The 27,955-nt window shown below is 38.8% G+C and overlaps 2 protein-coding genes and 1 long non-coding RNA gene across 4 annotated transcripts in view; 2 read left to right on the top strand and 1 right to left on the bottom strand.

Annotated features, from left to right (window-relative positions):
- The window catches only part of PIP4P2 (phosphatidylinositol-4,5-bisphosphate 4-phosphatase 2), a 41,454-nt gene extending 24,467 nt beyond the window's left edge, over nt 1-16,987 (bottom strand). The window contains exon 1 of one of the 2 annotated variants that reach the window (XM_086883074.1): nt 16,752-16,987. Coding sequence is in view for 1 of the 2 variants with exons in the window: in XM_023920788.2 (XP_023776556.1) it covers nt 12,350-12,374 (25 nt within the window). In the remaining variant the exon portion in view is untranslated. Of the gene's footprint in view, nt 1-12,349; nt 12,619-16,751 lie in introns of those variants that run through there. The other variant, XM_023920788.2, reaches the window with a different exon arrangement.
- On the top strand, nt 57-4,692 carry LOC111924561 (uncharacterized). The gene is made up of 2 exons (XR_002861712.2): nt 57-147; nt 3,609-4,692. It is a non-coding gene; the product is annotated as an uncharacterized LOC111924561 (long non-coding RNA).
- Nucleotides 16,988-17,010: 23 nt separating the features above from the next.
- Nucleotides 17,011-27,580, top strand: OTUD6B (OTU deubiquitinase 6B). The gene is made up of 7 exons (XM_086883044.1): nt 17,011-17,161; nt 19,710-19,864; nt 20,909-21,004; nt 22,431-22,743; nt 24,210-24,271; nt 24,873-24,979; nt 25,489-27,580. Exons 1-7 carry the CDS (start codon nt 17,071-17,073, stop codon nt 25,571-25,573), a joined length of 909 nt encoding a protein of 302 aa, XP_086739170.1. The 5' UTR covers nt 17,011-17,070; the 3' UTR covers nt 25,574-27,580.
- The last annotated feature ends 375 nt before the right edge of the window (nt 27,581-27,955 follow it).

Genomic DNA, 27,955 nt, shown 5'->3' with positions numbered 1-27,955 from the left:
GTAATAGCAGAAGATAAGCACTTTGCACACAAGTGGACGCGGCTGCCAGGCGGCACCGGCTCCCATGCCATGCGATTAACCAGAACCAAGCCACTCCCCGAAACGACTTGCAAGGAAGGCAAATGTTTTTCTAAGAGCTGGGTAAAGGTGAGACCCTGGCCTGGGAGTTCACAAACTGGTCATATTCCTTCTCTAATAATACAATTTATAAAATAAAACAGGATTTCTTGCATCGTGTAGAAAATCTGCCAGAGCTTGTTTTCATATTCAAATCTAGAAAATCAAACTGTTCTACAAAACAGATTAATGTATTTGAGAATCTATGAGAAATAATCAAAACATTAAATTAAATCAGGGCTGATGTTTATTTTTTGAAGATTTCAATGATTATTACTTTAATAACTGTATTATTGAATTAATCAACTACTTATTCAGTGCAAAATTGTGTTTTTGAACATTATTATCCTGTGGAAATAAGCTCTGAATATGAGTGAGCTCTGACATAAGGGATAAGGTTCTACAAGGCAGCTGGTTGTGTTATGACAGCCATCTTCATCACACATGAAATGCAGTGATGCTATGGAAAACAGCTTTTCTATTAGAAAATGCAGTGACTAACCTGCAAGATGCCTTTTTAGTATAAATTATATTGAGCTGGTCAGTCAGCTTCAAAATAACTCTCAAGCTCAAATCAATACTTTTTGTTTTTGTGAGGATTTCTAAGGTTCAAGGTGTTTTGTGCCCCAAACTCCTTCTTGATAAGGTACCATGAAGCCAATCTTGGCAGGGCAAATGTAGGTTGTAAATATTAGCAGTAAGGTTGTATCTTTAGCACATGATTTTGCTATCACATGCCCAGTTTTCAACAAGAACAGAGCTGTTAGGCTTTCTTTTGGAGTCCTATTGCTGGAACTGGTAGTTGCAACCAGATTCTTTACTATTTTTCTTGTATGGGAAAAGACAGAAAAGATTTCATACACTGTTAAAGCTGCCAAGTAGGCTGCACTGAGTTCCACCAATGCCTCCTGCAGCAATTACCCAAACTCTCTCCCAGGGACCTGCAGGGAAAGCTATGTCACAACTCAGTCTGACTGCTCAAGCCTGCACATGCAGCTGAGAATTATTGTTATTAAGCATCCCAGCGTGCTGACCTACTCTTGGAAATATGACTGTCATCTAAATGAGAACCCATTTGGGACCAAAAAAAAAAAAAAGCTTTCCTATAGCTCCTTGACTTGACTTTTCAGAGTTCTTTATACCTTAGTCACCTGAGCTGCTATAGTCTTAATAGCTGAAATTAGGTATTAGTTCAGTCATCTGCCTCTGCTGTTCAGTATTTCATGTCCCTGAGTTTAAGGGTAGTCAAAGGTCTACAGGACTTTCCAACCCAAACGTTGCAGCCTGATGTGCAGATCTGCTAGCACTCTCTGCTGTATCCATGGAAAGCTAGATGGTACCTGAATGTGTACCAGGAAACTAGGGGATGCACCTGGCTGGTAACAAGCCTTCCTTGGATGCTAGTCAGGCTCTAAAGGAAAAATTCAAGCATCAGATAATTTCTTATTATCTGATTATCTGTCTGTCTGCAGACAGCTTAGGCAGTGAGAACATGCTACTGTTTTCCTGCTCTTCTTCCTCTGGACACAACTGCCTTACAATACATGTTTAATTAAACTGCTGTGCAGTTTTCCTGCTATGAAAATCCTGCCTTCTCTGGTGGGCGGGATGCTGTGCTCTGAGCAGCCCTGCTTGTGCCTGAACTACCCAGAAGACACATAATGACTTGAGTTCAGTGTTGTAGCACAAGTACAGGTGCTTTTGTGCACTAGTTGCCCCTGGGCTCCTTGTACTGGCGAGTCAGAGCACCTGCTGCACATGCCTCAGCCTTCGCTGTGGTACTTGGTTGTGCTGCCAAGGCATCTCCTGGGCTCGCAGCACTGAAGGCTGAATGATACAGACTACAGATCCAAGCACGTGCCTCCATGGGAAATGCCTCCTACTGAAAATACGCTACTGTGCAGCTTTGAAAATGACACGGGCAAATGAACCAGCTACACTTCTGAGAACAGCCCTACAGAAGGTTTCTCAAGGTGTCTTCACCTGTGCCACAGAACAGAATCACACCTGTACCTCTCTGTCCTGCCCCAGTCCTGTTTCATATAAACTTCTGTATCAAACAAATTAGGGCTGAGCAAGGCAGCACATTGGCTACTGACAAGGCTTACCTTTAGCAGAGAGATAAAATGAAAAGAGTACAACATATTTCCTTCCTCTATTCTTATTAATGTCCTATGCTTAGAGACACCTTTTGAGAAGCTTGGTAATGCTCAAGTTTAATTTTTCTCCATTCTAAAATTATCATTCTCATTGATTTTTTATTTTTTTTATATTTTCCCTGGATAAAATAATCTCAACTTTTGCATGAGACCAACCAGTGAAAATGTTGAAGCTCATTGTCAAGTGCAAAAGTATTTGTGCATCAATATTAAAACAACTCTTTGTTAATCTTGCCTCTTTAATAAGTAGTAAGTGTAAAAAAATATCTCAGGGAGTCTGTTTGCATGGTGCAGACTTTTTCAGGTACCACTGTAATTTTCTGTGCTATATATAAGAACAAAAAACCTCCAATAAGAATTTTTTATCTGTCTGTTATTTTTAGTTTTATTATAATGCATAGAGTCTGCAAGCCTAAACCCACTGTGATAGGAGCTGTTCAAAGACACAGAGGAATACACTGCTTGTTTAAAAGACAAAATAGATAAAAACAAAAATTCAGACATAATATGGGCTATGCAAATTCCCATAACTTCTCACTCACAGTGCAAGAATTGGAGTATGGTCAAGGGACTGTTTGCTAAACCAAGTTTTTTCCTCATGGCAAGTATATGGAATAAAAATAGCAAGAAAAGAGCTAATTATTACATTTTCTCAGATTCACTGCATTGGGAGAGGCACAATAAGCTAACACAAGACCTGGCTTCTTTTTTAAAACTGTAATACAGGGAGGTGCAGAGGAATAGCATATACAAAGTGCACAAAATTCTTTCAAGATTTTCCTTTGCAAACCTATCCTGTGACACAAGATCAAGTCTATGACAAGATAAAATTTCATATCATGGATAGTCTGAGAAATGTAATTACATCACTGTGTAAAGCATGAGATGCAGGATATAATAATCCTGTACCAGTTACAAAAAAAAAATAATAACTATAGATTTGAATATGTGGTTTCAAGTAAGGCAATGCAATATAAACTAATATAATAACTATGATACAGCATCCTACAGCATCCAGAATAACATTTCAGAGCATGTTTTGAATGATAGACAAGGCTTTTGAAAATACTTCTCAGTTCTGTCCTTTGTACCATGCCACAACCTAGCACAAACTTCCATATCCAGATAGGATCATGACTTGGCATTGATATGCACAACCAAGTGACAATCTCTGGAATAGTTAGTATGCTGAAATGTTTAACTTTCTTTTATTTTTTTCTTTTAATGTATGTGTCTGTAATTTATTCACATGCAAAAGTATACAAGCACCATGAAAATGGGGACATCATACAATTTCATATATTTTTTTTTACTTGCTTTTTTTCTCTGCAGAAATTAGACAGTAGATCTACAGAGCGCAGGAATTAAATATGAGCCTCTTATCTGCAGAAGAATTTTACCTTGAGTCCCATCAACACTGCTCATCCCGTTACAGTTGTGTAAGTCACCCCTCCCACTGGCGAAACACAGACAAGGAACATTATGTTATTCAGTGATGACTTAGGAGGCTGACAGCACCTAATGTTGCAGAAAATGGTCCTTCTTCCAACCCACTCCTTCCCACCTGCAGGGCTACGGAGGCAGGAGAACAGCACACCAGAGCTGTGGGTAGGGTCATGCTCGCTGCACTGACAGCCTCTCCTGCCGACACCCTCCATTCCCAAAAGCAACGGGTAGCATTTGGCCAGTGACTAGACAAGTCTATTTTTAGTAACTTTTTATGCCATATATTCTATTCCTGTCACTACAGAGTACTCATGCAAATCTATGTAGGGCTGCTGCTGTTACAAAGCTGCAATTTCCCGGGCTGCATTAATTTTACTACAGTAGATTATGACAGACGGAAATTATAATGGTGAAGAAGTCTTCATTTACACAAAGGGAGGCGTCTTCTGTTATTTGTAACTGGAATTGCAGTTCTTGTAAGGCTTATTCATGTTATCATCTTTTTCTGATTGCACATCTGTCATTTCTTTTACAGTATTGGTGCTATTTCCAGTTAACCTTATTTTTAGAATAATGGAGGAATTTTCAGTCTCAATTAAGAAGCAGTTCACATTGGAAAATATAATCCTTATTGGCAGGAAAATTGTTTATGGGTTTTAAATTCCTTTACATTCCAGCTCCATCTCTATGTATTACCATAACCGTTAAGCACTTCCTTGGTTGTCTTGAAGACACCAACTGCTTTCAGAAATCTTTATTTAATATATTAATCTCCTCTCAATCACATTACATATACTCAAGGTTATTGCCTTTGTTATTTGTCAGAGGTTGCTACCCAATAAGTATTATATTATTATTAAATATCTATATCATATCTAAATATGTAGATCCCTTTCTTCTGTAAAATCATTTCATTTGTTTACTAATGTTAGTCAAATGGTATTTGAATAAACTTCTAATATTTTTTTTACTTTATTTTCTATTTTTGAATGGATTAATATTACAGAAATAATTAGGCAGTTTTAAATTTGTTAGACAATTCTAAATGTTGGCATCATTTAAAATTTTGATTTGATCTCTGATTTTTAGTTCTGAGGGGCAGTTTGAGTGGAATGAGGAAAACATTGTCCTACACTTTTATTTGAGCTTTTTTTTTTCCAGTTTCCAGGGGAGTTACTTTTTAGCCAGAAACACCTCTGAGTCTTTGATCATGAAACCAAACAATATCAGGCTCAGTCCATACCTGGATAAGATACATTGAAGAAAAGCAGGTAAAGATCTGAAGTAACTTGTGGTGCTTCACTAGACAGCACCTTTTGCTTTGAGGAAGAACAGTGCTGCTGTACCCTCCTGGCACCTGGTGGACACTAAGTATAAAAAGGAATTCAAGTCAAGGTTACAGCAGCTTTTGATCACGAGCTATCCCATGACACATATCACAAGCATAGCAGTATCTTGGTCAAACTCCAGTTTGGATAATTAAGCGTCTGACTTGAATTCCCTTTGCAATTTCAGTCTCAATGAGCAGCCTTCTTCAATTTCAACTGGAACTCACTTCATGCAACATGTTCATTAAAGCATAGCTCCATTTCAGGAATGGATAAAGTGATAAACATACAGTTCATGATTTTGCCAGGACAATAAGAAAGAGTAACAAGGCCTGTCACTCTAGTTATTTTATGTGAACGCCAAGCTCTGTTTCAGATAAGTAGCTTCCTTGATGATAATGTTTAGTAGATTTATGACCGCACTGTAAATGGTACTGCAAGGACTGTTCCACACAGATATGGATGGTGTCGACTGAAGTGGCACAGTGCTCTTCTTTAAATGTATCTTCATTTGTTAACATAGTACATAGAGTGTTTGGAGGACAGACACAAAGATGGTGAGGGGCCAGGAGGGGAAGCTGTATGAGGAGCAGCTGAGGTCCCTTGGTCCCCTCCTTCTGATAAGGGGAGACTGAGGGGAGACCCCACTGCAGTCTGCAACTTCCTCATGAGGGGAAGAGGGAGGGGAAACACTGATCTCTTTGGTGACCAGTGACAGGACCCAAGGGAATAGCATCAAGGGATGTCATGGAAGATTTAGGTTACATATTAGGAAAAAGTTCTTCATCCAGAGGGTGGTTGGTCACTGGAACAGGCTCCCCATAGAAGTGGTCATAGCACCAAACCTGATGGAGTTCAAGGAGCATTTGGAAAATGCTGTCAGGCACACGGTGTGACTCCTGGTGCTGTCATGTGCAGGTCCAGGAACTGGACTTCAATGATTCTTGTGGATCTCTTCTAACTCAGCATGTTCTGTGATTCTACGATTTAATTAAATGTGATCAAGAGCAGTCATACTGAACAGATGATCTCTGAATCACCAGCACTTCGGAAGTAAACATCTGAGATCAGACCAGGGGAGTGAAAATCCTGGTGATGGCCTGTCTCCAAGGTAAGCTTTTCTACTGGGAGCTGCCAAGAAAGATGTTGCTGCAGGAAGAATGTGTAGATGTCAGAAGTATGAATGAAATTCTTAAAGAGTGTTGGGTGCCTTGAGCTCATCTCCACTATGGCTTGGGGGTCTGCAAGGCTCCTGTGAGTTAGAAAAGCTCCATATAACCAGATGGGAAAGAAAAGAGTTTGAGGCAGAATGAGTTTACTCTAGATACCCAGAAATTAAACTGTTTGCGTGTTTGCATCTAAATATTGGCTGTACCCACAGAATCTCTTCAATGGATGTTTTTCATAAAGAAATAATTTAGTTTTACAGATATGGAGTCTTATTGTGTGCCTCTCAGCATGGAATGCAAGGGCGGCAACAGCTAGTCTAATCACAGCCACCAATAAAGAAGAATTTGTAATTAACCACAAAACATTGTAGCAATGAGAAACCAGACAAATTAGAGGCCTGGAAGGTCTCCAGCTACTAGAAAGCTGAATTTTCCGCTATAAGAATAGAAATAACAGAACTTAATTTTTTTGCCTGTATCTTGCCTTTATGTAGATTTTATCAGTACATCAATTGTAAAGGGAAGAGCAGAAACAAATATTATTCTCCCATTGATGGAAAAGATGTGGGAATCATATCAATAGTTATTGTGAACTTCATCAGAGGAATATTAAAGCTTTTTTATATAAAACCCAATATCCTTCTGGGAAAGATTAAAACAGAGCCAGAATTTGCTTATCCTTATCAACTGATCAATCTTAAGACTGTCAGGAAAAGATGCAGGTCCCACTGACAGGGAGAAAGAATGCAAAATAGTGCAATTAAGGTTTTTCCTGAATAGGAAAAAAAAAAAAACTTTACCAGTCATACAAACAAGTTTCAAGACCCATGGAATTGAAAAAGCTGTGATGAAATTGGTGTATTTCATGCCATTGCAGTATCTTTATAAGTAGGTCCCCCAAGAAAGAGCAAATAAATATGGAGGCTGCTCATTGTTAGCACATAATGCTTGAAATAGGATTCCTGTGATCTTTTATCTGGGGAAAAGAAATGAGACTTAGTTGCTGCACTGCAAATTCTATTTTGATGTACATCAGTTTTGAAAGCCAGCAACAATTTTGTTTTTTTCTGAACTTGCTATCAGGTTACTTACTTAAGTTATAATATTTTGCTCTCTCCTTGTAGAGCTGGAAAACCTTGTATCGAGCTCCTATGTAATGTGCATATAGCAGTTTGGAGAGATTCCACTTCCCTTATTTCCTGCAGGGAGCTGTTAAAATTCCACCTCTGCTTTCCTTTCACGACCCCTCCCAGATGACCTGCTGTGCCATTTGAGGTCCCTACTATGGCATCTATTATAGATCACAAAGAAACCAAATAGTTTCTGTACGAAATGTATCATTTCTATGTTCTTTGATATGTCCTTGTCATTTAACAGTGATCTAAATCTCTGGGCACATTACTGAACAGATGACAGAGCAAGAATTAACACAATTCTCCAACATATTTTTGGGGAATACATATTGGAAATTGGAGAGTTGGGAGTACAAAGGCACTGGTTTAGGATTTCCAAGGAAATGGAAAATTCAGTTCTGCCACAGATTCAAGCTCTGAAAGCAGCTTTCTTTCCTCCTAAAAAACAAACAAACAAACAAACAAACAAACAAAAAAACCAACAAAAAACCCAAAACCAAATAAATTGACTCAGAAGGAATAATACATTTGTTTCTTTAAGTATCACTTGCTTTTAAGTATGGAAAATTATTTTTGTGAACTGTTAAATAAGAAGAATGAAAATACATATCAGCTTTGAGTTTTTGTTGCTTTGGATTTGAAGAAACTGTTTTTTCTTCTAGATGATACACTGCAAAGGTATAGAAAGATCTGTCTGACTGCTTATTAATGGGTTCTGTTAATCTGGAGATAAAAATTCATGAAGCAGTTTTAGATAAGGATGGAATGATGACTGAGGTTAAGTACCAACACAAGTTTGAAACATTAAAAGTAGTGGTTTTGTACCTACAGCCCTGTTGTTAAAACGTACATTATATTTTTCTTTCATTTACAGAGGGCTGTATCCTTTACATGTTCTGCACCTTTTTAAATAATCCAATTTTCTCATTTCAAATCAATTGTTGTCTTACTCCATCTCATCCCTCTCCACAACTTAGTTGTAAATCACCACGTGTGAGGAAAGTCTGGTGTCAGACTCAACTTCTTAATTTGCTCTTTGTAAATGCTGGAGTTGGTGTGATAGTTTTCTTTGGAGTGCACGCAGCAATGTGTCTGCATGTCAATCTGAATATGTGTGGGGCCCACTCACTTTGGGACTGCAGAATTTTGGAGCTTGTTCTTCTGTTTTGTAAATCACTTTTTGTTAATCACCATTTCATTGCCCCAATACTCATATTTACAACTCCAAGTCCTTACCCTGGTTTACCTCTTGCTTTGTCCTCCTCTCTCGTTTCTCATTCAGCTTACCCCAGTTTTCTCTGGCAGCCTTGCTTCTTGCCAGATATCTCCTAACTCCACCTATCTATGATAGGCATCAGTGATTCTTTGCCTCCTTCTCTGACTACTTCTAATCCCATTGTTCATCCCCCAGTTTTAGAATTCATATAACAGTTTGGGTTGGAAAGGATCTTTAAAATTTGTATAGTCCAACCCCCTGCAATGAGTAGGGACATGGTTTGCTAGATCAGATTGCTGGAAGCCTTGTCCAACCTGACCTTGAATGTTTCCAGGGATGGGCCATCTACCACCTCTCAGGGCAACTCCTTTCAGTGTTTTACTCCCCTCAAACTCCTCTCCCTTTGTCAAACATTTTCTCTACAATTTTCTCTATTGGATCCATACATTCCTTTCTCTTGTCAAAGCCATGATATCTCTCTCCAACAATCACCTCTATAGTTCCTTGCAGAGCTCTCAGAGTTTTCCCTTTCCTTGTCCTGTGCCAGGGTCACCAAACTCCTTTGTCTTTCCTTGTCCTTAGGGCACTCAGGCAGATTCCTTTCTTTCCCCCTACCCAGGGTATCCAGAGATGAGAGCACTAGAGGTGGGCTCCAGTACTCAGCCCTATGGACAGTTCTGGCAGTCCAGGGCTGGGATTAGAGGGTAGGCCTAGATTGGTACTTCATCTCTGGCCAGCAGGTTGTCTGACATAGCCAAGTATTTCTGGTTGAGCTGTGACAGTGATTATGTACCTAGAAACGATGGAAATGTCTTTACGCTGAAAAATTATACAAAAGTATAACTGTATTTTAGTGATATAAGAATTTATAGTGCACAAATCACAGTGCATACTTAGTCATATATTTGTCTTGAAGTCTATGTACAAGTAAAATCCAACTTTAGCTGCAATGCATACTATTGAATGCTACTTTGAGAGTCTCAGAGATTGCAATAACTGTCCTGTTACTCATTTCAGCAGTTTAAGGAGTACCTAGGGTTCCTTTTGACTTTTCTTTCATTATCATGAGATATGGGAAGATTACCTGGCAAAAAAAAAAGGCTGCTTAACATGTGACACTCTCTTTCCTTGTTTTACAACAATAAAATGAGCTACAGTTAGCAACTCCACAGTGTAGAAAGTAAAGAAAGAGTATAGTGAAAATAAAAGAGCATAGTGAAAATGACAGCACCTTCACCTGAAAATGACAGGGGTTTACTAGAGCCTGGATTATTGGCCAAGATTCTTTCCAGGACTACACCAGCAAAATGTGATGACATCCAGTGCTAGCCCTGTGAAACCTGACTGATAGTGTCTGCTGAATGCATCAAGGAACTGTACTTACATACTGGAAATCTCAAAAAGTCCAATTTTAATATTTCTTCCTCCTGAACAGCACTGTGAAGAGCTATAGCTGGGCTTTTACTTTCTGCTTATTGTTTCTGAGCATCTAGAATGCATTCAAGTCACCTCTTGTTAAACAAAGACTACGTCTCAGTCATACAGCCAAGAAAGCTGCTTAAAAATCCAGACTCGAGGGTTTTTTTTGAAATTTCATCCTTCTAACTTGCTAAAATTTAAGAAAACAAAACACTGCAAAGCTCACAATCCATCTGCTGAGGTTGGTGATAATGTGCTAGCACTACCAGGCACATTTCTCAAAAACAATCTTCACAGAAACCAAGGACATCTCCAGGTAACAGTCACAGTTTCTCTGTATCCCAGCATTAGTAAGACAACTGTGCGTGAGCGACCCTGAATCTACTTGCATTAATGGAAACCTAAGGTTTTTTACACATCTTCTAAATTTACAAATAGAAAAGATAAATGCATTGGTCTTTGTAAGCTCAAAAATATCAAATCAGAAATAAGCCTCACTATTTTAACTGATAAATGATTCATTACAGATGTTAAGTGATTTTATATACATTAGGTCCTGACTCTTGTCAGATTGGGATTGAAAAATTACTAGAAAAATTTCACAGATGAGAGATCTCAGCTGCAGATGTCCTGCTGCAAAAATCCACTAGCACTGTTTCCAGCAAACACAACCAAGCAATAGGAAAATCTCAGCTAGTTCATTTACTGATATAAGTGAACTTTCAGAAAGTCTGTAGTGTATATATCATGCTGGGACATTTTAGGAGCCTAAGAGCACTTGCCATACTGAGATTAATGTTCTGTGGAGGCTTCATTGCAAGGTCTCCTTATTCATGTAGACTAATTGCAAACCATACTGCAAGCCACTTTTAGGGCATAAGGAAAATGAGAGTTTAATTACTTTTGCTTCAGTATCTGGGCTCAGGTAACCCAGACTGACTGATTATATAGCATGTAAATCAAAAAACTCTCAACTAAACCTTAGCAAAACAACAGAGCCATTTCAGCAGTTTCATGTATAGCTGTAACCAGCCTATAATTCACTTAAATGCTCTGCAAGAAACATGTTGTAGATAATAGAGGGGAATGAGATACACGCTGATGTAAAAGCAGTAAAATAGCTTCTTTGTTTGACCAATGATTTACATCATTTAGCTGAGTAAGATTTGGGTAGTCTTTACTGCTGTCACGTTAACTGTCTCCCAGACAGCTTATTGGCTTTGCAACTGAAGAAATAAAATCAAGGTTTTTGGAGAGTAACAGAAGTATCAAGGGTCCCACCCCAGCTTACTTATGAATGAACAAACAACCTTCCTGAAGTTCAGATGCAACTAAACACTGTGACACCACTGAGAGAACGATAACAGAAAGGATGTCAAAGTGCAGTACTTTAGCCATGCATGCTTTCCTACCCAGAAAAAAAACAAATATGAAAGAAAGGGAACACAGCAGATGGTTGATTCGCTGTCCAAATCAGCTGATATCACAGGTATGACATTATTGATTTCAGTGACTAACTTGACAATATTCAGTCACATTGCAAAAGTACCCCTTAATTCTGAAAGTTTCAATTTTGTCAGTGTGTAAGACAGACTGTGCCTAGTACAGAGCATCTTAGCTCTCATTGATTTCAATGGGAGGCTCAAATTCCTACAGAATGGATTAACGAAGAAATAAATTCTAATACCAGAAAGGGCCATAATGGTAAACCACTCTGCTTGAATTCTGAAAGTCAGTAAATGCTGCTTGCATGCTTGCTGTAACTTAGGTCTGAGCTAACATATATCCATAGGAACTATTTTAGTCTAAATTTAAGGACTTGTGTGACAGCAAACATCTCAGAAAACCTAGATAAAGTGCTTCACAATTAGTTACCTCAGATTTCAGAGAGTTTTGTTTGTTTGTTTGTTTGTTTGTTTTTCCTTTCAACTTCTAACCATTATGTTTCATTATGATCTTACCTGTTAAACCACCCTTTCTACTCAAGAACTAGATAAACTGAGTTTACATGCAGGAAGGCTCAGGCTAGATGCTGTAAGACTTTCAGAGAGGAAAACCAGAATTTGTGGAGGGGAAAATGCTGATGATCTGATGAGCTGGCAGATCAAGAGGTCCCTGAGGAACCAGAGATCCTGGTGCAAGCAGGCAGGGAGCAGGCAGGAACAGGGAGAGCCCCTGGAGCCGGGGCAGGAACAGACAGGGAGAGAAGATGGCACACATGCCACCCTGGCAGTCCCACAGAGACGTCTTGACTGCAGATCCCCATGATGGCAGTTTCCCCAAATTCAGACTTTTTTCCTTTTATAAGGAGATTTCTGATCAGCCAGCAGCCTTTGGACTCCACCCGCTAGGGCATACTCACACTTGGCGATACCGGAGAGTGTCATTTTCGCAGGTCTCAGCAAATGCCTCCTCCTCTGCCGCTTGGCTGATCCTCTCTAGCTCAGCTGCTGCTTCCTTTGATAGCTCAAAGCATTCTCCATAACTTGTGATGTGGATTTTTTTAAGCAGTAATTTGATATCAGTTAGTTTATAATGCTGGGTGCACTGTTTTCAGTATTTTCAAGGCCTTTGCTGTTATCCCACATTAAACTCCAGTTCCTAACAGCCGTCTTGGCACAAAGCTCCAGTTCCCAGGACAGGCTCTCACCACAGGCTGATAACAAATGCTGCAGGCCAGAACTGGGGCACTGAGCCTGTGGCCTGCTGCTAACGACAGAAGTGCTTTTCTTAATAGCTTTTATTTATTCCAGGTTTCATGGCAGCAGAGGAAACTCATCGTTAGCTGGCTGTGCAGCATTTATGGTACTGCTGTTACCAAACATGTACTCCCTCATACTTAGTGTGCACTAAAATCTCCACTCCTGTGTAAATTTGAGTTCAGTTATATTAAGTGGTGTTCAAATAAGGCTAGCTTTAATCAACCCAGCACTGTCCATTTGGTGACTTGAGGTATTTATTTGGTTGTTGGTATTTATTCTATATTCTTTTGGGTTACTCCTAAAAATATGGCAGAAGCCTGGACTAAAAACAGTGGTCACTGCAGAGACTTCACTGGATCCCTGTAGTGACTATCCTTTGAGTAGGGATAGTTCTGCTGGAGGGAAGGAACCTCAGCTACCTTTTTTTTCTGAAAGATTTAAGGCTGTAGTCTCCTAAAAAACAGAACTCAGCCTGCTTAAATGACAGTGTGTCATATGTCTGAACATCTAATTATAGTGTCTTACATGGTAAAAATAGGATTTTTTTTTACTTTGCTGTGATTTCTAACATTCTGGAAAAAAAAATTGAGAAATGTAGAAGGTTTATATGTTAAGGAAACTCTCCCATCTGGCCATTCTGATGGCAATCTGGGAGTCCCAGTTGCACCACTTTAGATTTTAATGCTGTGACAGAAGCCCCTTTGCAGCAAGTAGATCCAGTGACCTGGCAGGTTTGATTCCCGGCATACCCCACACTCAGACCTAAGTTCCCCTCATCAGCTCAAACCCAGGTTTCCCATAGCAGAGTCCCAGATGTCCTTTCTTTTTCAGTAATTTAATTGTGGTGCATTAACTTACAGAGCTGCATGCCTCTGGGGGAAGGACCCCAATGAAAAGATCACTGGGATTTTAGACACTCACAGTCTGTGCACCTGTGCTTCAGGCACCTCTTGATCCAATGGCGGGTTTTGGTCTGGGGTCTTCTTGTTGCTCACTGGGTCCTGCAGAGTCTCTGGGTGACTGACTATCCCTGCCTGGCTGGTGTTGCAGGTCCACATGCACTGTGTCAGGCAGTGTGACTCCTGTATCTACCAGAAATTCAACAATGACACCAACTCCCCACATACTGTATGTCCCTGTTGATCTGGATGTTCTCCACAAATTGTATATTTCTAATTGTATGGCTCCCTCAAATTCAGTAGAATTGCTGGCCTCTAGTCATCGTGACAATCTATCCCTGCACAATTACTCCCCCACTTGGTTGGAAAGGCCACACTCTTTACCCATGTCCTAAATTTCCACAATAGTTACACTCCATTTCCACATCCCTTCTCTATCTCTTTCTGCTTTCTGGTTTAGGTCCACTAATTGTATTTGGTCTTCCTCTCTTTCATTTTCTCCCCTGGAGATTTCCTGTCAAGGCAACAGCCATCAGATTTTCCACTTTCTCCAATTTCCCTTCTCTCCTCTACTTGCTCTGCCCTCTGTTTTTTTCTTTTGCCCATCACACATGAATACTGCAACTCATGGATTTTACTCCCTGCCACCCTGGCATATGCTCCTAAAAATACTTTCGGCTGTCTGGTGCTGCCTGACCTACAAAGACACTAATTGCAAGTGTACCATTGAAGTTTTGTGAAGTCATTCCCCCATATTCTAGCAAAACCTGTTTGAGGCAGCCCCAAAAATCTCAAGGATTGTCATCCACTCTCTGTTTCCATTCCATTATTTTAGTCCATTTAACCTTTCATTCCTCATGATAAAATTGCTTCAACAAGGTTTTGAACTCTTGTCTGACATGCAGGCCTGTCTTCCATGGTATTATTACAATTTGGGTCATTCAGTGGCCAGGGGTTCCTGTTTCCTCCTGGCTCCTGTGATAGTTCTGCTTTGCTATTATTTTTTTCCCTTTCACCTGGCTACAATAGTTCTTTCAAAAGCACAGGCATGTCCCCCCAGCTTGGGTCATATCCAGTACATATATTACAGCTGAGCACACTTCTTGCTATTTTCCCTCAGCCTTGGCATCTCACTTCCCTATAATGCAAAATCATTTGGACCCCACGGGTGTTTGATAAACACCTGGAGTAGCCCCACAGGAGGAAAGTTAGACGGTATTGAAGTAGTATTTAAAGGACAGGGCAGTGTTGAGGCAGGAAGAGTGCCAGGGTTCCTGCTTTGGGGCTCAGCCCCTGCCACTGCCAGCGTCACCGCCGGTTCAGCTTCCCTTTGCCGACTTCTCAGCTGTGCACAGCTGTTCCAAACATAACAATGTGATCTGGGAATCCATTTTCCAGACATTGCCACAGGAAAGTTAATTTGTGGAGATCAAAAAGTGCCTCGTGATGGCTGTTGTTCTGCCGAGTTACCACTCCAGTTTACAGCCAGGCAATGCTCCTGCACACTTACTGCCTGCTCTTCGAGGAACAGCAGAGTCCCAGACGTGCTCTTATTTAATCGTGGTGCAGCTGGGTGCCCCTGTGGAAGGACCCTCCCCAAAAAAAACATCACTGGAGTTTTACTCCCTCACAGTCTGCGCGCCCGCACTTCACACAGCTCTTGGTCCAGCGGTGGGTTTTGGTCTGGGGTCTCCTCGGTGTTCATCAGGTCCCACAGAGCCTGGTGGTGACCGGCCACCCCCTGGCTGGTGCTGCAGGTCCCCAAAGCGGCCTTGCCCATTCACAGCTTGTTGCCTGGGTCCCCAGCCACTTTCCCCAGCCAGGACACACCGAGATATCTGCAAAGGGTGCTTTTCAAACAGTATAAACCGGTATTCTATTTTTAAATAGACAGTATATTCAAGAACATGTAGTAAATGTAATAATAGAAACATATAGATACACGTAGATATACACATATATCTATATTATATTATGTCTATATGATATGATCTATATCTATATCATATATGTATATATATAGAGATATACACATATATATACATGTAGATGTAGATGTATACATACAGACACATACAGATACAGACAAGCTGATACAGAGCACATATATGTTAATCAAACCAAATCCAACACGGATTTGCCCCTATTCTGGACTAGAAGAATATTTACAAGGCCATCCTACTGCTTTCCAGTGCTACACTAGCTAAAAGTCAGTTGTCCCCTTTCTCTCTTCCTAGCTGATCTGTGATGTCTTTTATTCTAACAAGATGTGAATAGCAGGTGGGAGTAAAAGAAAATGATACTTTCAGGTACGAACATATGAATCTGAAAATCATTTACATTTCAACATAATTCTAAAGGGGATCTAAAAAAATAAGTGGTTCTATACAGCAAGAGAGTTTGATATATCATGTTATGACTCTGGTTTAGACTTGTGTTCTTTCTTTACACTTGGCATTGTACTCCATAGAAACTGAGAATTGTCTAGGTTGGGAAAGATGTGTATGATGTCCAGCTGTTAATCCAGCACTGCCAAGTCCCTAACCAATTCATATCTCTAAGAAACATATTTACTGTTTTTTAAATACCTCCAGGGAGGCATTCTTGTAGACATTCTGTTTATAAGAATGTAAAAAGTGTAACAGCAATGACCGTAAGAGCTAAGAACAAATGCAGTTCCATTACCAGTTTTTGCTCTCAGTTTTTGCTCAGTTTGAGTAATTTACTCATCATTAAAATATTAATTTTTATAGGCTGTATTTTGTCCATATCAACCAAATGTTCCACAGTGTTGGTGTCTGCACTGAACAGAGAAGCATCTCACTACTCAACAATTTGTAGTTCTCACTTTGACATGCTTATTTGACCCCAAACACGAAGTCTGCTTTTTACTGTAAAATGGGGTTTTTTACTGTCAAATGTTTCACTGCCTGAGGAGTAATTTCACAATGGTGAAGACACACAAACACCGCAACTTATAAAATCGTGAGCCTTTCTGGTCTTTTCGGGTTTCGAGAGAAACACACACAGCAGCACATGCAGCACTCTGTGTATTTTGCACAGAAGTGAACAGGCTAAATACCGGGTTTTTTCCTTTATTTGCTAAATTGCGTAAAAACCCTAACCGATTGCTTTCTCACCGCCTTGTTTTAACAGTATCTACCTCTAGCTGAGTTAAACATGCGGTTTTTCCCTAGTGCAGACTTGTCCACAGAAGTCCTTTACCGGGCCATTAGGGCAGGAGCGAGTACCCCACAGACATCAGCGGACAGGAACGCTCTCAGCCCTGGAACAAAGCGAGGATTCCTCCCCGTCCCCCGAGCCGAGCGCAGGGCCCGGGGGCAGGCGCGGGGCCCGGGCCGCTCCGGCTCTCCCGCCGCGGCTGAGGCGGCGCCGGGCGGGGCGGCGCTGGCGGAAGCGCGCCGAGCTCCCGCCTCCCGCCGGGGTCGGGGGTCAGGCGTGCCCGCCGGCTCCGGGCGCCCATGGAGGGCTCTGGGGACGAGGAGCCGGGGCCCGAGGGGCCGCTGCAGCAGCTGGTGAAGCGGCAGCGCAAGGAGAAGCGGGAGCTGCAGGGTGAGGGGCACCGTGCCCGGCGCAGGGCGGGCGGGGAGAAGGCTGGGGAGCGGCGGCGGGGACACGCGGGGCCGGCTGGGCTCGGCGTCCCCTCTCCGCCTTCCCTCGCAGGAAACCCCGCTCGGCAGCGCGAGTAGCTCAGAGGGGCGGGAGGGACGGCGGCGGCTGTGGAGAAGGGGAGCGGCCCAGGCAGTGCCCTCGCAGGGGGATGAGCACGGCGGTAGCCAAATGGTGCGTGCGAGCAGCGGTGTGGCAGCCGGGCTGTGCTGCCGGCAGCAGTGCTGGTCCTGCCGGCGGCCTGCGGAGCTCGCCTTGCCCTGGCCTCGGGAGCCGGGCCATGCGCGGGAGCTGCGGCTTAATGCTGAGCCATTGCCGTCATGTTCGCGTTGTGCTGCTTTGGTTTTTACTTGAAGGAGGTGTGTTTTTTCAAGGCATTTTAGACTGAAAAGCTTGTATGGGGACTCTTCCTGCCCAGCCTGTTACGTTTCTTCATTCCAAGTACAGTTGATCTGAACCGAATTTTCATATCCTGTCCAGCCATAATATAATTATCAGTGTAATAAAAGACCTGGGTGGTCTTACAGTGCTTCAGTATGAAAGTGTAACACTTTACATCATTCGACCTGCCGTATTACGATGTATTAATATAATTAAGGATGTCTGATAGACAGATTCTGTTGAGTTTCATAGTTATTATGACATTTTTGTTAAGCCTTTCTCATTGCTGGTATACTGATACGGCCTTTTCTTTGTTTGGTTGGGTTTTTTTTGGTATACAATGAAATTGGCTCATATGTAACCTTTTATCAGAGGATTAAAGAAGAAAGGAGTCAGGTTGCATACTGTCACTAAATCTATAGGAATTTACTGCTTTGAGATGCCTGTTCCTCTCAGATTAGGTTCAAATCTAAGAAGGGTAGGAATCAAGCATTGACATAGGTAGCTGGGGTAAAAAACCACATTAACTGGAGGAGGCTGAGGAACAGAGGGTTTTTCCACCTAGAGAAGGTGGTTTTACACCTGGAGAAGATAATTCTCCACTACCAGTTGTTGGGGGGATATACACAAGGCAGAGCCCCAATCTTCCTAGTAGGGAGCGGCAGTGACTTATAGGTACATATTTGCTTACTAGAAAAATACATTCCTGGAATATGCATTGATTACTGTTTACCAGAGAGCAAAACTCTCTGTAAGATTTAACACAAGGTGCATCTCAACCTCTGAAAATCCAACACCTTCTCTGGTTGATGGTACTTGTCTCTACACTCCCCCCTCCCCCTTTCCACCAGCCATACTCTCAGCTGTGTATTTGTGTGTGTCTTCTATGCTCTGGATTCCCTTCCCCTCTATTATGTTAATTTTAATGAACAAAGCTGCTTTTCTGTCATACTCAGTTTATTCATATCTGGAGCTGAATGCTTAACATAAATCTTTCAGTATGAGCATTCTTCCTGCCTCCCTTTGAAAAGTTTCATTATCATTGCCATCATCTTCAGCTCAATTGTGTCAGTCAAGGGTGAAGGACAGGAAAATGTACAGGTGATGAATAGCAGGCAGGGTGTTAAATAATTTCTGCTGTAACTCTAAAACAGTGAATACAGAAGTGACAGAGGTAGCGGGGAATGTTCATTTAAGACCACATGAGAAGAGAAGACTATGGATGAATCTGGTTGTAGTTTCCACTGTGTAATGGATGGAGCCAGACTCATCAAAGGATAGAGAATGGACTAGAGACACGGGCTGAAGATTAACAAGAAAAATCTTCATGAGAAGAGAATGGGAAAATATTTTCATAGCAAGAATCATTAAATATTGGGAAAGAAGTTTCCCAGAAAGGTTGCTGAATGCCTGTCCCTGGAGATTGCATAGTCACCCAAGTAAATTTCAGGTGCATCTCAATTAACATAACCTGATGTAGCTTTGAATTGAGTCCCACTTTGAGCAGGAGGTAGAACTGGGTAACCTCTGGACACCATTTCTAACCAAGCTATTCTGTGATTTTAGAAATGAAACATTGACTTACAGCCTCAAAATACTTAGGGACTTTAATCAGTTTAAGATTTTTTTTTGTTTTTTGCTTTTAGAAACTTTGTCTTAAGGATGGGTAAACTCGGTTTTTAATTTTAATCTGCTGCTTATGTGATTAAAAATTGCACATCTTTCTTGTGAGATTTGATATTTTGATGCCCACATAATCTTTTTGAAGGCAACAGGCCAACTTTGGTCTGCTGCATTAATGAAGTTCATATGTATTTTTACTAGTAACCTGGCATAAGTTTTTTTCGTCTTTAGAGAAAGAAAGAGAAGGCAGTTTGCATCTTTTAAGAAAAAATATAGCTATTTGGAAAATGTGAGGATTAGAATTGGCAGTCTCGCAGCTAAACTCTTATACTGATTTGTTGATGTTTGTAAATTAGTTTTTCTGTGTGACTTCCAGTCATTTTCTGCAATGACCATATACTCATATACTCATATATACTCATATACTCATATATATATACACTCATATATTAAGAAATAATATTTTATTGCAATGCTTCTCTAACAGCAAAAATTCAAGGCATGAAAAATGCTGTTCCCAAGAATGATAAGAAGAGACGAAAACAGCTGGCAGATGAAGTTGCCAAACTAGAGGCAGAACTTGAACAGAAGCACAAGGAGGAATTAAAGCAGCTGAAGGAAGCTTCACTTGAACAGAATAAGGTAGGTACCCTAACTTCAGCTGAAGTTGTACAGGTACAGTTTGCGTTAGGGCCTTTTTAACTTTTAAAAATCGATGAAATAACACTTCAAAGTATTTCTTCACAGTACTAGTAACTCTTTACAACTTAGGAAAGCTTTAGCTGTTACAGTAAATGGGCAGTGATAGAAGGGACATGTAACAGTGGGGGGTTTCTGTTCTTGAGCACTGTTGTGAGAGTGGTTTGGTTACTTAAAGAATCACTGTAAAATTATATTTCAATAGCAGGTTTAATATAAATTTACAAAAGCATGACCAAATTTGATGGCAAGATTTACTCTCTTCCTGAATCCATGGATGAGGCATACAAGGAAAATAATTTCACAAATGCCAGGCTGTAACAGAGATTAAATGTAGAGTAGGGGAAAAGGTGCACAAGTAGTATGTGGTGTTGCTTTTAGGGCTACATGAGTAATTCAGTTATGTTAGAGAATTATTTTTTTAAATTATTATTTGTAGTGGTTTGTATTGCCACTCTGGTTATTTTAGGTAAGCTACTCAAGTATTGATGACCTTCAACAGGTATGTGACTTGTCCAGTGTGTTTTGTCTTGCAATTTGGTCAACAGTCATACAGTTACTATTAGGGTTAAGTTTGTCATTTTTTTTGAGAAGTTTGAGCTCTATCTTTTTCAATTGCTGGTTATGCTTTGATACAGAGGATGGACACTTCTGCTTTAATTTTCACAGAATTTGCTAATGGCTGGCATGGTGAGGAGAGCTTTTTCTTAAAGCCAGTAAGCAGTGCTCACACTCCAGCATGTAAGAGAACATACAGCTTAAATTTGAGATGCACGTAACTCTGTCAGGACTGCAGAAAAGTAATGAAATGCAAGAAATTTGTGACATGAAATGCTCTGATGGCTTCTGTGCTATACACAGATCTATGTGGTTAAACTTCATAAAAATACCCTGGAAGAGAACTTAAAATTGTGTCAGAAGATGAGTATCTTAGTTGTTGTTTATACTAATAAGAACATTTAACTTTATTTTTTTTTTTCTTTTTAGACAGATTCCATAGCTGATGGGGTTGCAAATATAGAGCTTGAAGGAGTAGAACAGCAGATTCAGCATCATCGAATATCAAAAGCACAGAAGAGGCGGGTATGACTTCACGTTGAACATTTTGCAAATAATGATTGACATTATGTTCAACTAAACTTAACTCTAACAGCCAAAGGCAAACAATTTTGTAGGGGACATTACTGGGTAATTCTGTATTGATGCTGTACCTACTGGGTGCCTTGAAAATCTGTTAAACTGCTGTCTAGAGATATGTAAGGATTTTATAAATAGTTGTACTTTTCTACTCTCAGCCATGAGCCAGGAATCAGAATGTCAGAAAATGTGAGCCATAAAAAAAGAAATGATGTAAAGCAAATGATTTTTGAAAGACTTCCACTAAAAATATTATTAAAGAAGTAAAGTAATTATACTACATACATAATACTATGTGGAAATTATGCAACTAGTAGTACTTTACACATACAATGAAAGAATATCAATACTGAAGAAATTCTTTTTAAATTGTTGTTGAGTTGTTAAGAAACACTATCTAGTGTCCTGTCTGTTAAGCTTAGATCTGTCTGGTTCAATATCAGATGTCATGATGGATTAACATTCTTGTACCTGCATGAATCTGCATATTGGGTCAGGGCCAGGGGAATACTGCTTTATTGCATATTTCATCCCCTCTTACATGATCACTACAAACATGTTAAAAGGATGTTCATAATTCATGGCACTATGTCTAGGCAAACCAGGAACGCTGGTCTAGTTTTCCTATATTCTTATTGCCTAAACCAGTCTGATCTTGATTTGTGGTGAATTTTAAGTGTGAAAATGGAAAGATCATTCTTTGTACTGTGTCCTTTTACTTGCTCATTTACTTTGGTTCTTGCTCCTTTATTAACATCAGCATGTATTTACGAAACATTCTATGAAATGAATTTTTCTTTTTTTTTTTTTTTTATTGTATTATTACATCACATATTCTCTACATGCATTCTTAGCCATCTTTTTATGTTAGGAGCAGTCTTTTATGATGTAGAGTACCTGTCCTGAGGGAGTTTCAGTTACATGGCATGAGCTCCATTATGCAGTCATATACTTAACTGGTAGATCTCACACTTCTTATGAAAGAGTGGTATTTTCTGATGTTTAATTAGAATTCCCACACTTGAGTGTTGAAATAGTTGATCCTGAAGAAAGGATTATGATTAATAAGGCTGCCTTTATATGAGTGTTGTAAGGTGTTATTTTGCATGTTGATAATAACTAAGATTTCTCTTGTCATATAAATTTGGGTGTGGCATCAGAGGCAGTTAGGTTATATTGTTCACTTAGCATTTGCTAAACTTTGGGTTTAGGAGGTCTCTAATTGGTAGTACTGATTCAGACAAATATTTTATAGATAAGAATGTGCTGAGAAAACATTGGAAGAGTTAGAAGCAAGCACTAAGCCAAGAACGATATAGGCATATTCTAAATTTTAATATTTGATGCAATTTTTGTGTGTTTTTAATCTAAGGAGAAAAAAGCTGCTTTGGAGAAAGAAAGAGAAGAAAGAATAGCTGAAGCTGAGATACAAAATTTAACAGGTGCTAGACATCTTGAAAGTCAGAAACTTGCCTCCCTATTGGCAGCAAGACACTTAGAAATTAAGCAAATCCCTTCAGATGGCCATTGCATGTACAGAGCTATTGAAGATCAGCTTAAGGATCACCAAAATTCCTGGACTGTTGCAACTCTGAGGAACCAAACAGCAAAGTATATGCAAAGTCACTTTGATGACTTCCTGCCTTTTCTTACAAACCCTAATACTGGAGATATGTATAGCAAAGGTAAGACTTGTAGCATAAGAGATTTTAAGAACTGTTAAAACTGCTTCTGATACAGCTCAGTCTCAGTTACAGCTGAATTGGGACTTTTATGGTGTTTGTAACTTTGTTACTTTATTGTGTTTCATGTAATACAGAATTATGATCTGCTATGAAACTTGGTACACCTGGATATCTCTAATTAGTATATATTGAAATGAATCTAGGAAATATTCCCCATTAAAAAAAAACAAAAACAGAACAAAACTTGCTGGTTTCTAGATGATGTGAACTCATTCTGGGATGTGATTTGTTATTATAAACAGCCTGGCTACCACGTTGGAGTGATTTGCTTGTCAAGTTTTATATTTCAATGTACATAGGAAATCTGTTAAAAATTATTTAATAGTAGTTTGAATAGGTGCATTTTCTTATTCTACCTTGTTGTTTCACTGCAAAGTATTTTGGAACCATTTTTTTTTACAAATAGGCTAAACTGAAAAATATAAAGAAGCTGTAGTGTGGAGCAACGGTGTAGGTTGAGTAAAAACAGAGTTTATGTATCTCTTATTTGAGCAATACAGAATTTATTCATAATGTGTGGAACACCCCAGAAATGACTGTGTAAATTTCCTTAATTTAATGCTACATTTGTTTAATAGGCATTGCTGTGGATTTCATGTGGTCCCTAGGTGATGTCATTCCCACGTTGACAGAGATTTTCGTCACGGGTTAAATGTGTCCCAGGAGAATACTGAATCAAATTCTGCACAGCAACAGGGAATTGTGCTTTTCTGTTATAAAGGAAATGAATGAAAAGTCATTCTGAGTGGTCTTCAGAAAATCTGAAGATTCTCCTTTCTCAAAATCTGTTTGTAAGGTTCAAAAGCTTGAGGGTTTGTAATTTACAAATTTTAAACTTGGTTTCTGTAGAACATGATCTGAAAAAAATTTCTTTAGCTATTTACAAAGGAACTATTGAGATTAAATACTTCAGAGGTTAAAAATAAGGCAGCTAATATGGAAATTTAAAGAACCCCTGCCAACTGATTGACTACATGCAGTTGCAAGATTTTTAAAACATACCTGACACCTGGCTAATGTAAAAACTAGATACACTACACACTGTCACATTCTTTTCTAAAGTTTCTAAACATCCTCTGAAACTTAACAGAAAGAAAACAGTATGCAAAATCATGTTTGTTGTTACCTGTTGTTCTCTGAATAAAAAAAGTAAAATATTAGCTGTAGTTTATTTACACTCTTTTTTTATCCCTCTCTTCAGTCTGAAATTTTCTTTTTAAAACAGAATGAGTTTGGGGGTTTTCTTTGACAACTCTTTTTGTCTGCTTTTCTTCAGTGAATGTACATATTTTCCTTTATAATATGTTTGTAGTTTTCTGGCTCTAGCTCTTCATTGCACAGTCAGTGTATTTCCTCAGCTGCTTGTTCTCAAACAAGAACTAAAAGTTGTCTTTCTTTTCCTGCAGAGGAATTTGAGAAATACTGTGATGATATAGCAAATACAGCTGCATGGGGTGGTCAGCTGGAAGTAAGTATTGTATTGATTATTTTTATTTGTGAAATTCTGAAGTGGGTGAATATACCTATAAAAAAGGGCTTCTTTAGAAGGAATATCTGAAGGCATAAAGAGACATAGTCATAAATAGCTTATTAAGAACTTTTCCTTCTGGTTATAGGCTGTTTACCCAAAATAGTATATTTTCTGATGGTGCACCACTGTTGTGTTTGACAGCATGCAAGTTAGCAAAGTCATTTGGTATAAATATCATTAGAAGGACTGACACTATGAGTGGGGGAGTGTTGTTAGGTTGTTGTCACGTAAATGAGAACTTGAGCTTCAAAAAAATACATATTTATTTCAGTTTGTCTTATTTTTTATGAAAGAATGGTTAGCAAATTAATGAAAATAGCCCAGTGTTGTATCCTCTGAACAATGATTAGTCCAAGGCAATCTGTTTTCAGTTAAAGTTTTAAAAGTTAAAATAATTTTGCTTATTTTAATAAAGTTTATTTTCTGAAAATATTTCTAATGTTATGCTTGAACTGTCTGCTAAAATTAAATGCCTAGCCTTCCTGTCTCCTGCCTCCATTGTCTTTAATCCTATTACTAAATAGTTTTTCTCTTAAAGCTAAGGGCTTTGTCACATATTTTGCAAACACCTATTGAAGTAGTGCAAATGGATTCTCCTCCCATTATTGTTGGTGAAGAATATTCAGGCAAACCAATAACACTTGTGTAAGTATGTAATTTTATCACTTAAATTTAGTGCACTTATTTTTGTAACAGAGGACTCATCTTTAATTCTCACCTGCTCTTTTATTTTCTGTTACACATCTGATGTTGAAACACTGCTTGAGTAATGGTTGTGCAGGTCAGAAATTGTTTGTGATTGGCACACTTTGGAGAAACTGTAATTAGACAGTGTCTGATGTGTATTAGTCACTGATTTAGAGAATGCTGCAAGGTCATTTTGCCTGTTAAATAATTACAAAATAATAATGACATTGAGGCATTGATACAAGATGGAGGAAACTTTTTTCCTTCTTCAGAGTATTTGTCAAACTGTGCCTGGAAGTCACCAGAATTAAAATTTGTCTTTGTTAATACTTTTCTATGTAATGATCCTATATATTTTTGTTGCTAAAACTTGGCTTTATTTACATTGTCTTCCAGTGCTGTTACTGTTTGGTGTGATATATACTTTTTTGTTAAACTGAACACTATTTCTGTAACTTTTTTTTTAGGTATATGAGGCATGCCTATGGATTAGGAGAGCATTACAATTCTGTGAAAGTTCTAACAGACATTGCTACAGAAAACAGCAGCTAGCATATGAAAGTTGTACATGGATAACAGTTGACATGGATAACAGTTGCATCATGATGTGTTGGGCTCCAGGTAGTTCCCAGTAAGAATGGAAAGTAAATGGAATGGATTATAAATTTAAAAAAAAAATAAAAAAAAGAGACCTTCAAGGCTTGCCTATAAATCAGAGAGGTCTTGATTTGAAACAAAACCAAACCAAAACAACACAACAGTATTTTGAATTTGTTGGTATTAATTATGTTTAGAAGATCTTCTGTAAAATGGTGGCTGTGTAGATCAGGTTTTTTTCAATAAAGCTTCCTCCCAATTCTACAGGGAAAATAGCAAATAATAAAAATCTGTTTTGGTTAATCTCCATTTCTGATGAAGATTTAATGTTACCTGAAGGTCCCTGTTCCATTATTTCTGTCAAATTTTCACGATAATGGAAGAGTTCAGGCATTTGAAATAACTGATTGTATTTTGGTTATGGAATATCCTCTGCAGTGTTTCTGTAGTCCTGTCAGGATCTAATATCAACAGTATAGTATTGATTCCCTTCTTTATTTAGGCAGAGAAGATCTGGAGATAAATCCAGCAGCAGAATATCTTGCTTAGCTGAAGGAATTGCACAGTCTTTTTAGAGACTTTCATATAAGATTTTTACCAAGGTTTGATGTAGGGTTGTTTTTTCTTTTGCAGCTGAGGGTAGAAATTCAACTTTTGTGCACATTGTTATTTATGATTGTACATTATTCTGTCAGTGCAAGCTAACTGCACTGTTCATTCTCCATAGTCTTTCAGCTGTGCATTTTGGTGAATCAGAAATCTTACAGAGCTCACTTCAGGTAGTGGAACTCATCTGAACTCATAATTTCTGGATCTGCTGATCTAAGCACTTTGTCATCTAAAGTGTGATGTTTTATAATACTTGAAACAGCTGGTTGCACACAGCTGTAGAAATAACCACCTTGGGTTTTGTCAGTAACTAAAGATGATCTGAAAAAAAATTGCATTTATTTTAATTGCTTCTTATGGTGCACAGAGACTTGAGAGGTTTTAATATGGCTTGACTTTATACATTAGAAATGTAGATTGTTGTCTGTAAATGTGACTTCAAAATTAGGAGCATACAGAAACCAAAGTTTTAATGCAAATGTTTTTTAACAAGAAAAGTAATTTTTAAATTTTTTTTAAAGCCTTAGTCAATAAAAGAATTGTCGGTATTTACTGCTGCTGAGTTGATTTGGAGAAAAGCGGTTCATGGAAAGATTAAACACCTTTGCCCTGGTTTGAGGATTATGACCTAACAGTATGTATCTTGTAGTCCTTCAGTAAAGCTAGCCTGCAGACTTACATTCCTGGAACTTAGAAAAATTTGCTCTTAAGAAGGAGATAAGTGATCACTTTATGGGTCAGATTATGTCTGATTTAAAGCACTTTGAGAGAGAGAGAGTAAAGAAAAATCAGATAATTATAGCAGGAGTTTTTGGACAAGCAGTTCTTTAGGCTGGTGCCTGCTGGAAAACAAAGTATTAACCAGATCAGGAGTTTTTACATTCTTATTTATCTGTTATAGTATAACAAATACATCTGGTTTATATACTAAACCAGCTGGCTTACTGTAAAATTTGGTTTACTACCTTGATTGTATTAAATGATGGTTTTCATTTCAAACAAAAAAAATAGGATACAACAGCATGGAAAAATGTTTCTATTCATAATACCATTACAAATTTCACTAAAAATAATAAATAGTACTGTTCTCTGCATTGCTTAGAATTGATGTGATATAAAATGCACATGCTGCATTTTATAGATAGGCAGTTCTTTGGTTTATTTGGGTTTCAGTTTGTTTAATTGAGAGAGAGAAGATTCTAGAATCAGGGAAAACCTGTACCGAGAGTTTGTCATGTTAAAGATGTTTACAGTTTGTATAAAGTTAAATAATTTAATACAGTGAGTGAAAGATCCTTGCTTATGCTGTATGGGAATTGCCAAAAAGTAATAAATTGGTTTATTTGTGGCAAATGTTGTTGGGGTCAGTTTTATTTTGTACTCAAATAATTCACTTATTTCCTACTATGAATAAGCTTATCCATTTAAGTTTTAGGATCCTACTGTAATATAAATTCTAAAACAACTGATTGTATTCAGGCAGACAAAGCTTCACTCCATATGAAATTGTTTCTGAACAAAATTTATCCTTAGCATTTTAGCAGTTAAACTTGAGCTTGTCTGAAAAACTATTTGAAAATACTGTTGACCTTCCCCTTGCATTAGAAAGATGAAATGAGAGGGGGTCTTTTCACAATTAAGCTTTTAACTTCTTTGTCAGATTACATTTTTCTCTGCAGAATACCACTATTTACTTTGAGTGTGCATTTCAGTAGCTTTCTTTGCTTT

This window comes from Cyanistes caeruleus, chromosome 1 (genome assembly GCF_971803275.1).
Source record: "Cyanistes caeruleus chromosome 1, bCyaCae1.hap1.1, whole genome shotgun sequence".
Classification (NCBI taxonomy): Eukaryota; Metazoa; Chordata; class Aves; order Passeriformes; family Paridae; genus Cyanistes; species Cyanistes caeruleus.
The sequence above is the reverse complement of the archived record's forward strand: the minus strand, read 5'-3'. Positions and strand labels throughout refer to the sequence as shown.

Bases quoted from the DNA above. Each gene is read 5' to 3' on its own strand.
- OTUD6B (XM_086883044.1), top strand. From the start codon at position 17,071: ATGGAGGGCTCTGGGGACGAGGAGCCGGGGCCCGAGGGGCCGCTGCAG. The intron at 19,865-20,908 runs GTAGGTACCCTA...TTTTCTTTTTAG, and splicing joins CTTCACTTGAACAGAATAAG to ACAGATTCCATAGCTGATGG. The intron at 24,272-24,872 runs GTAAGTATTGTA...TTTCTCTTAAAG, and splicing joins CATGGGGTGGTCAGCTGGAA to CTAAGGGCTTTGTCACATAT.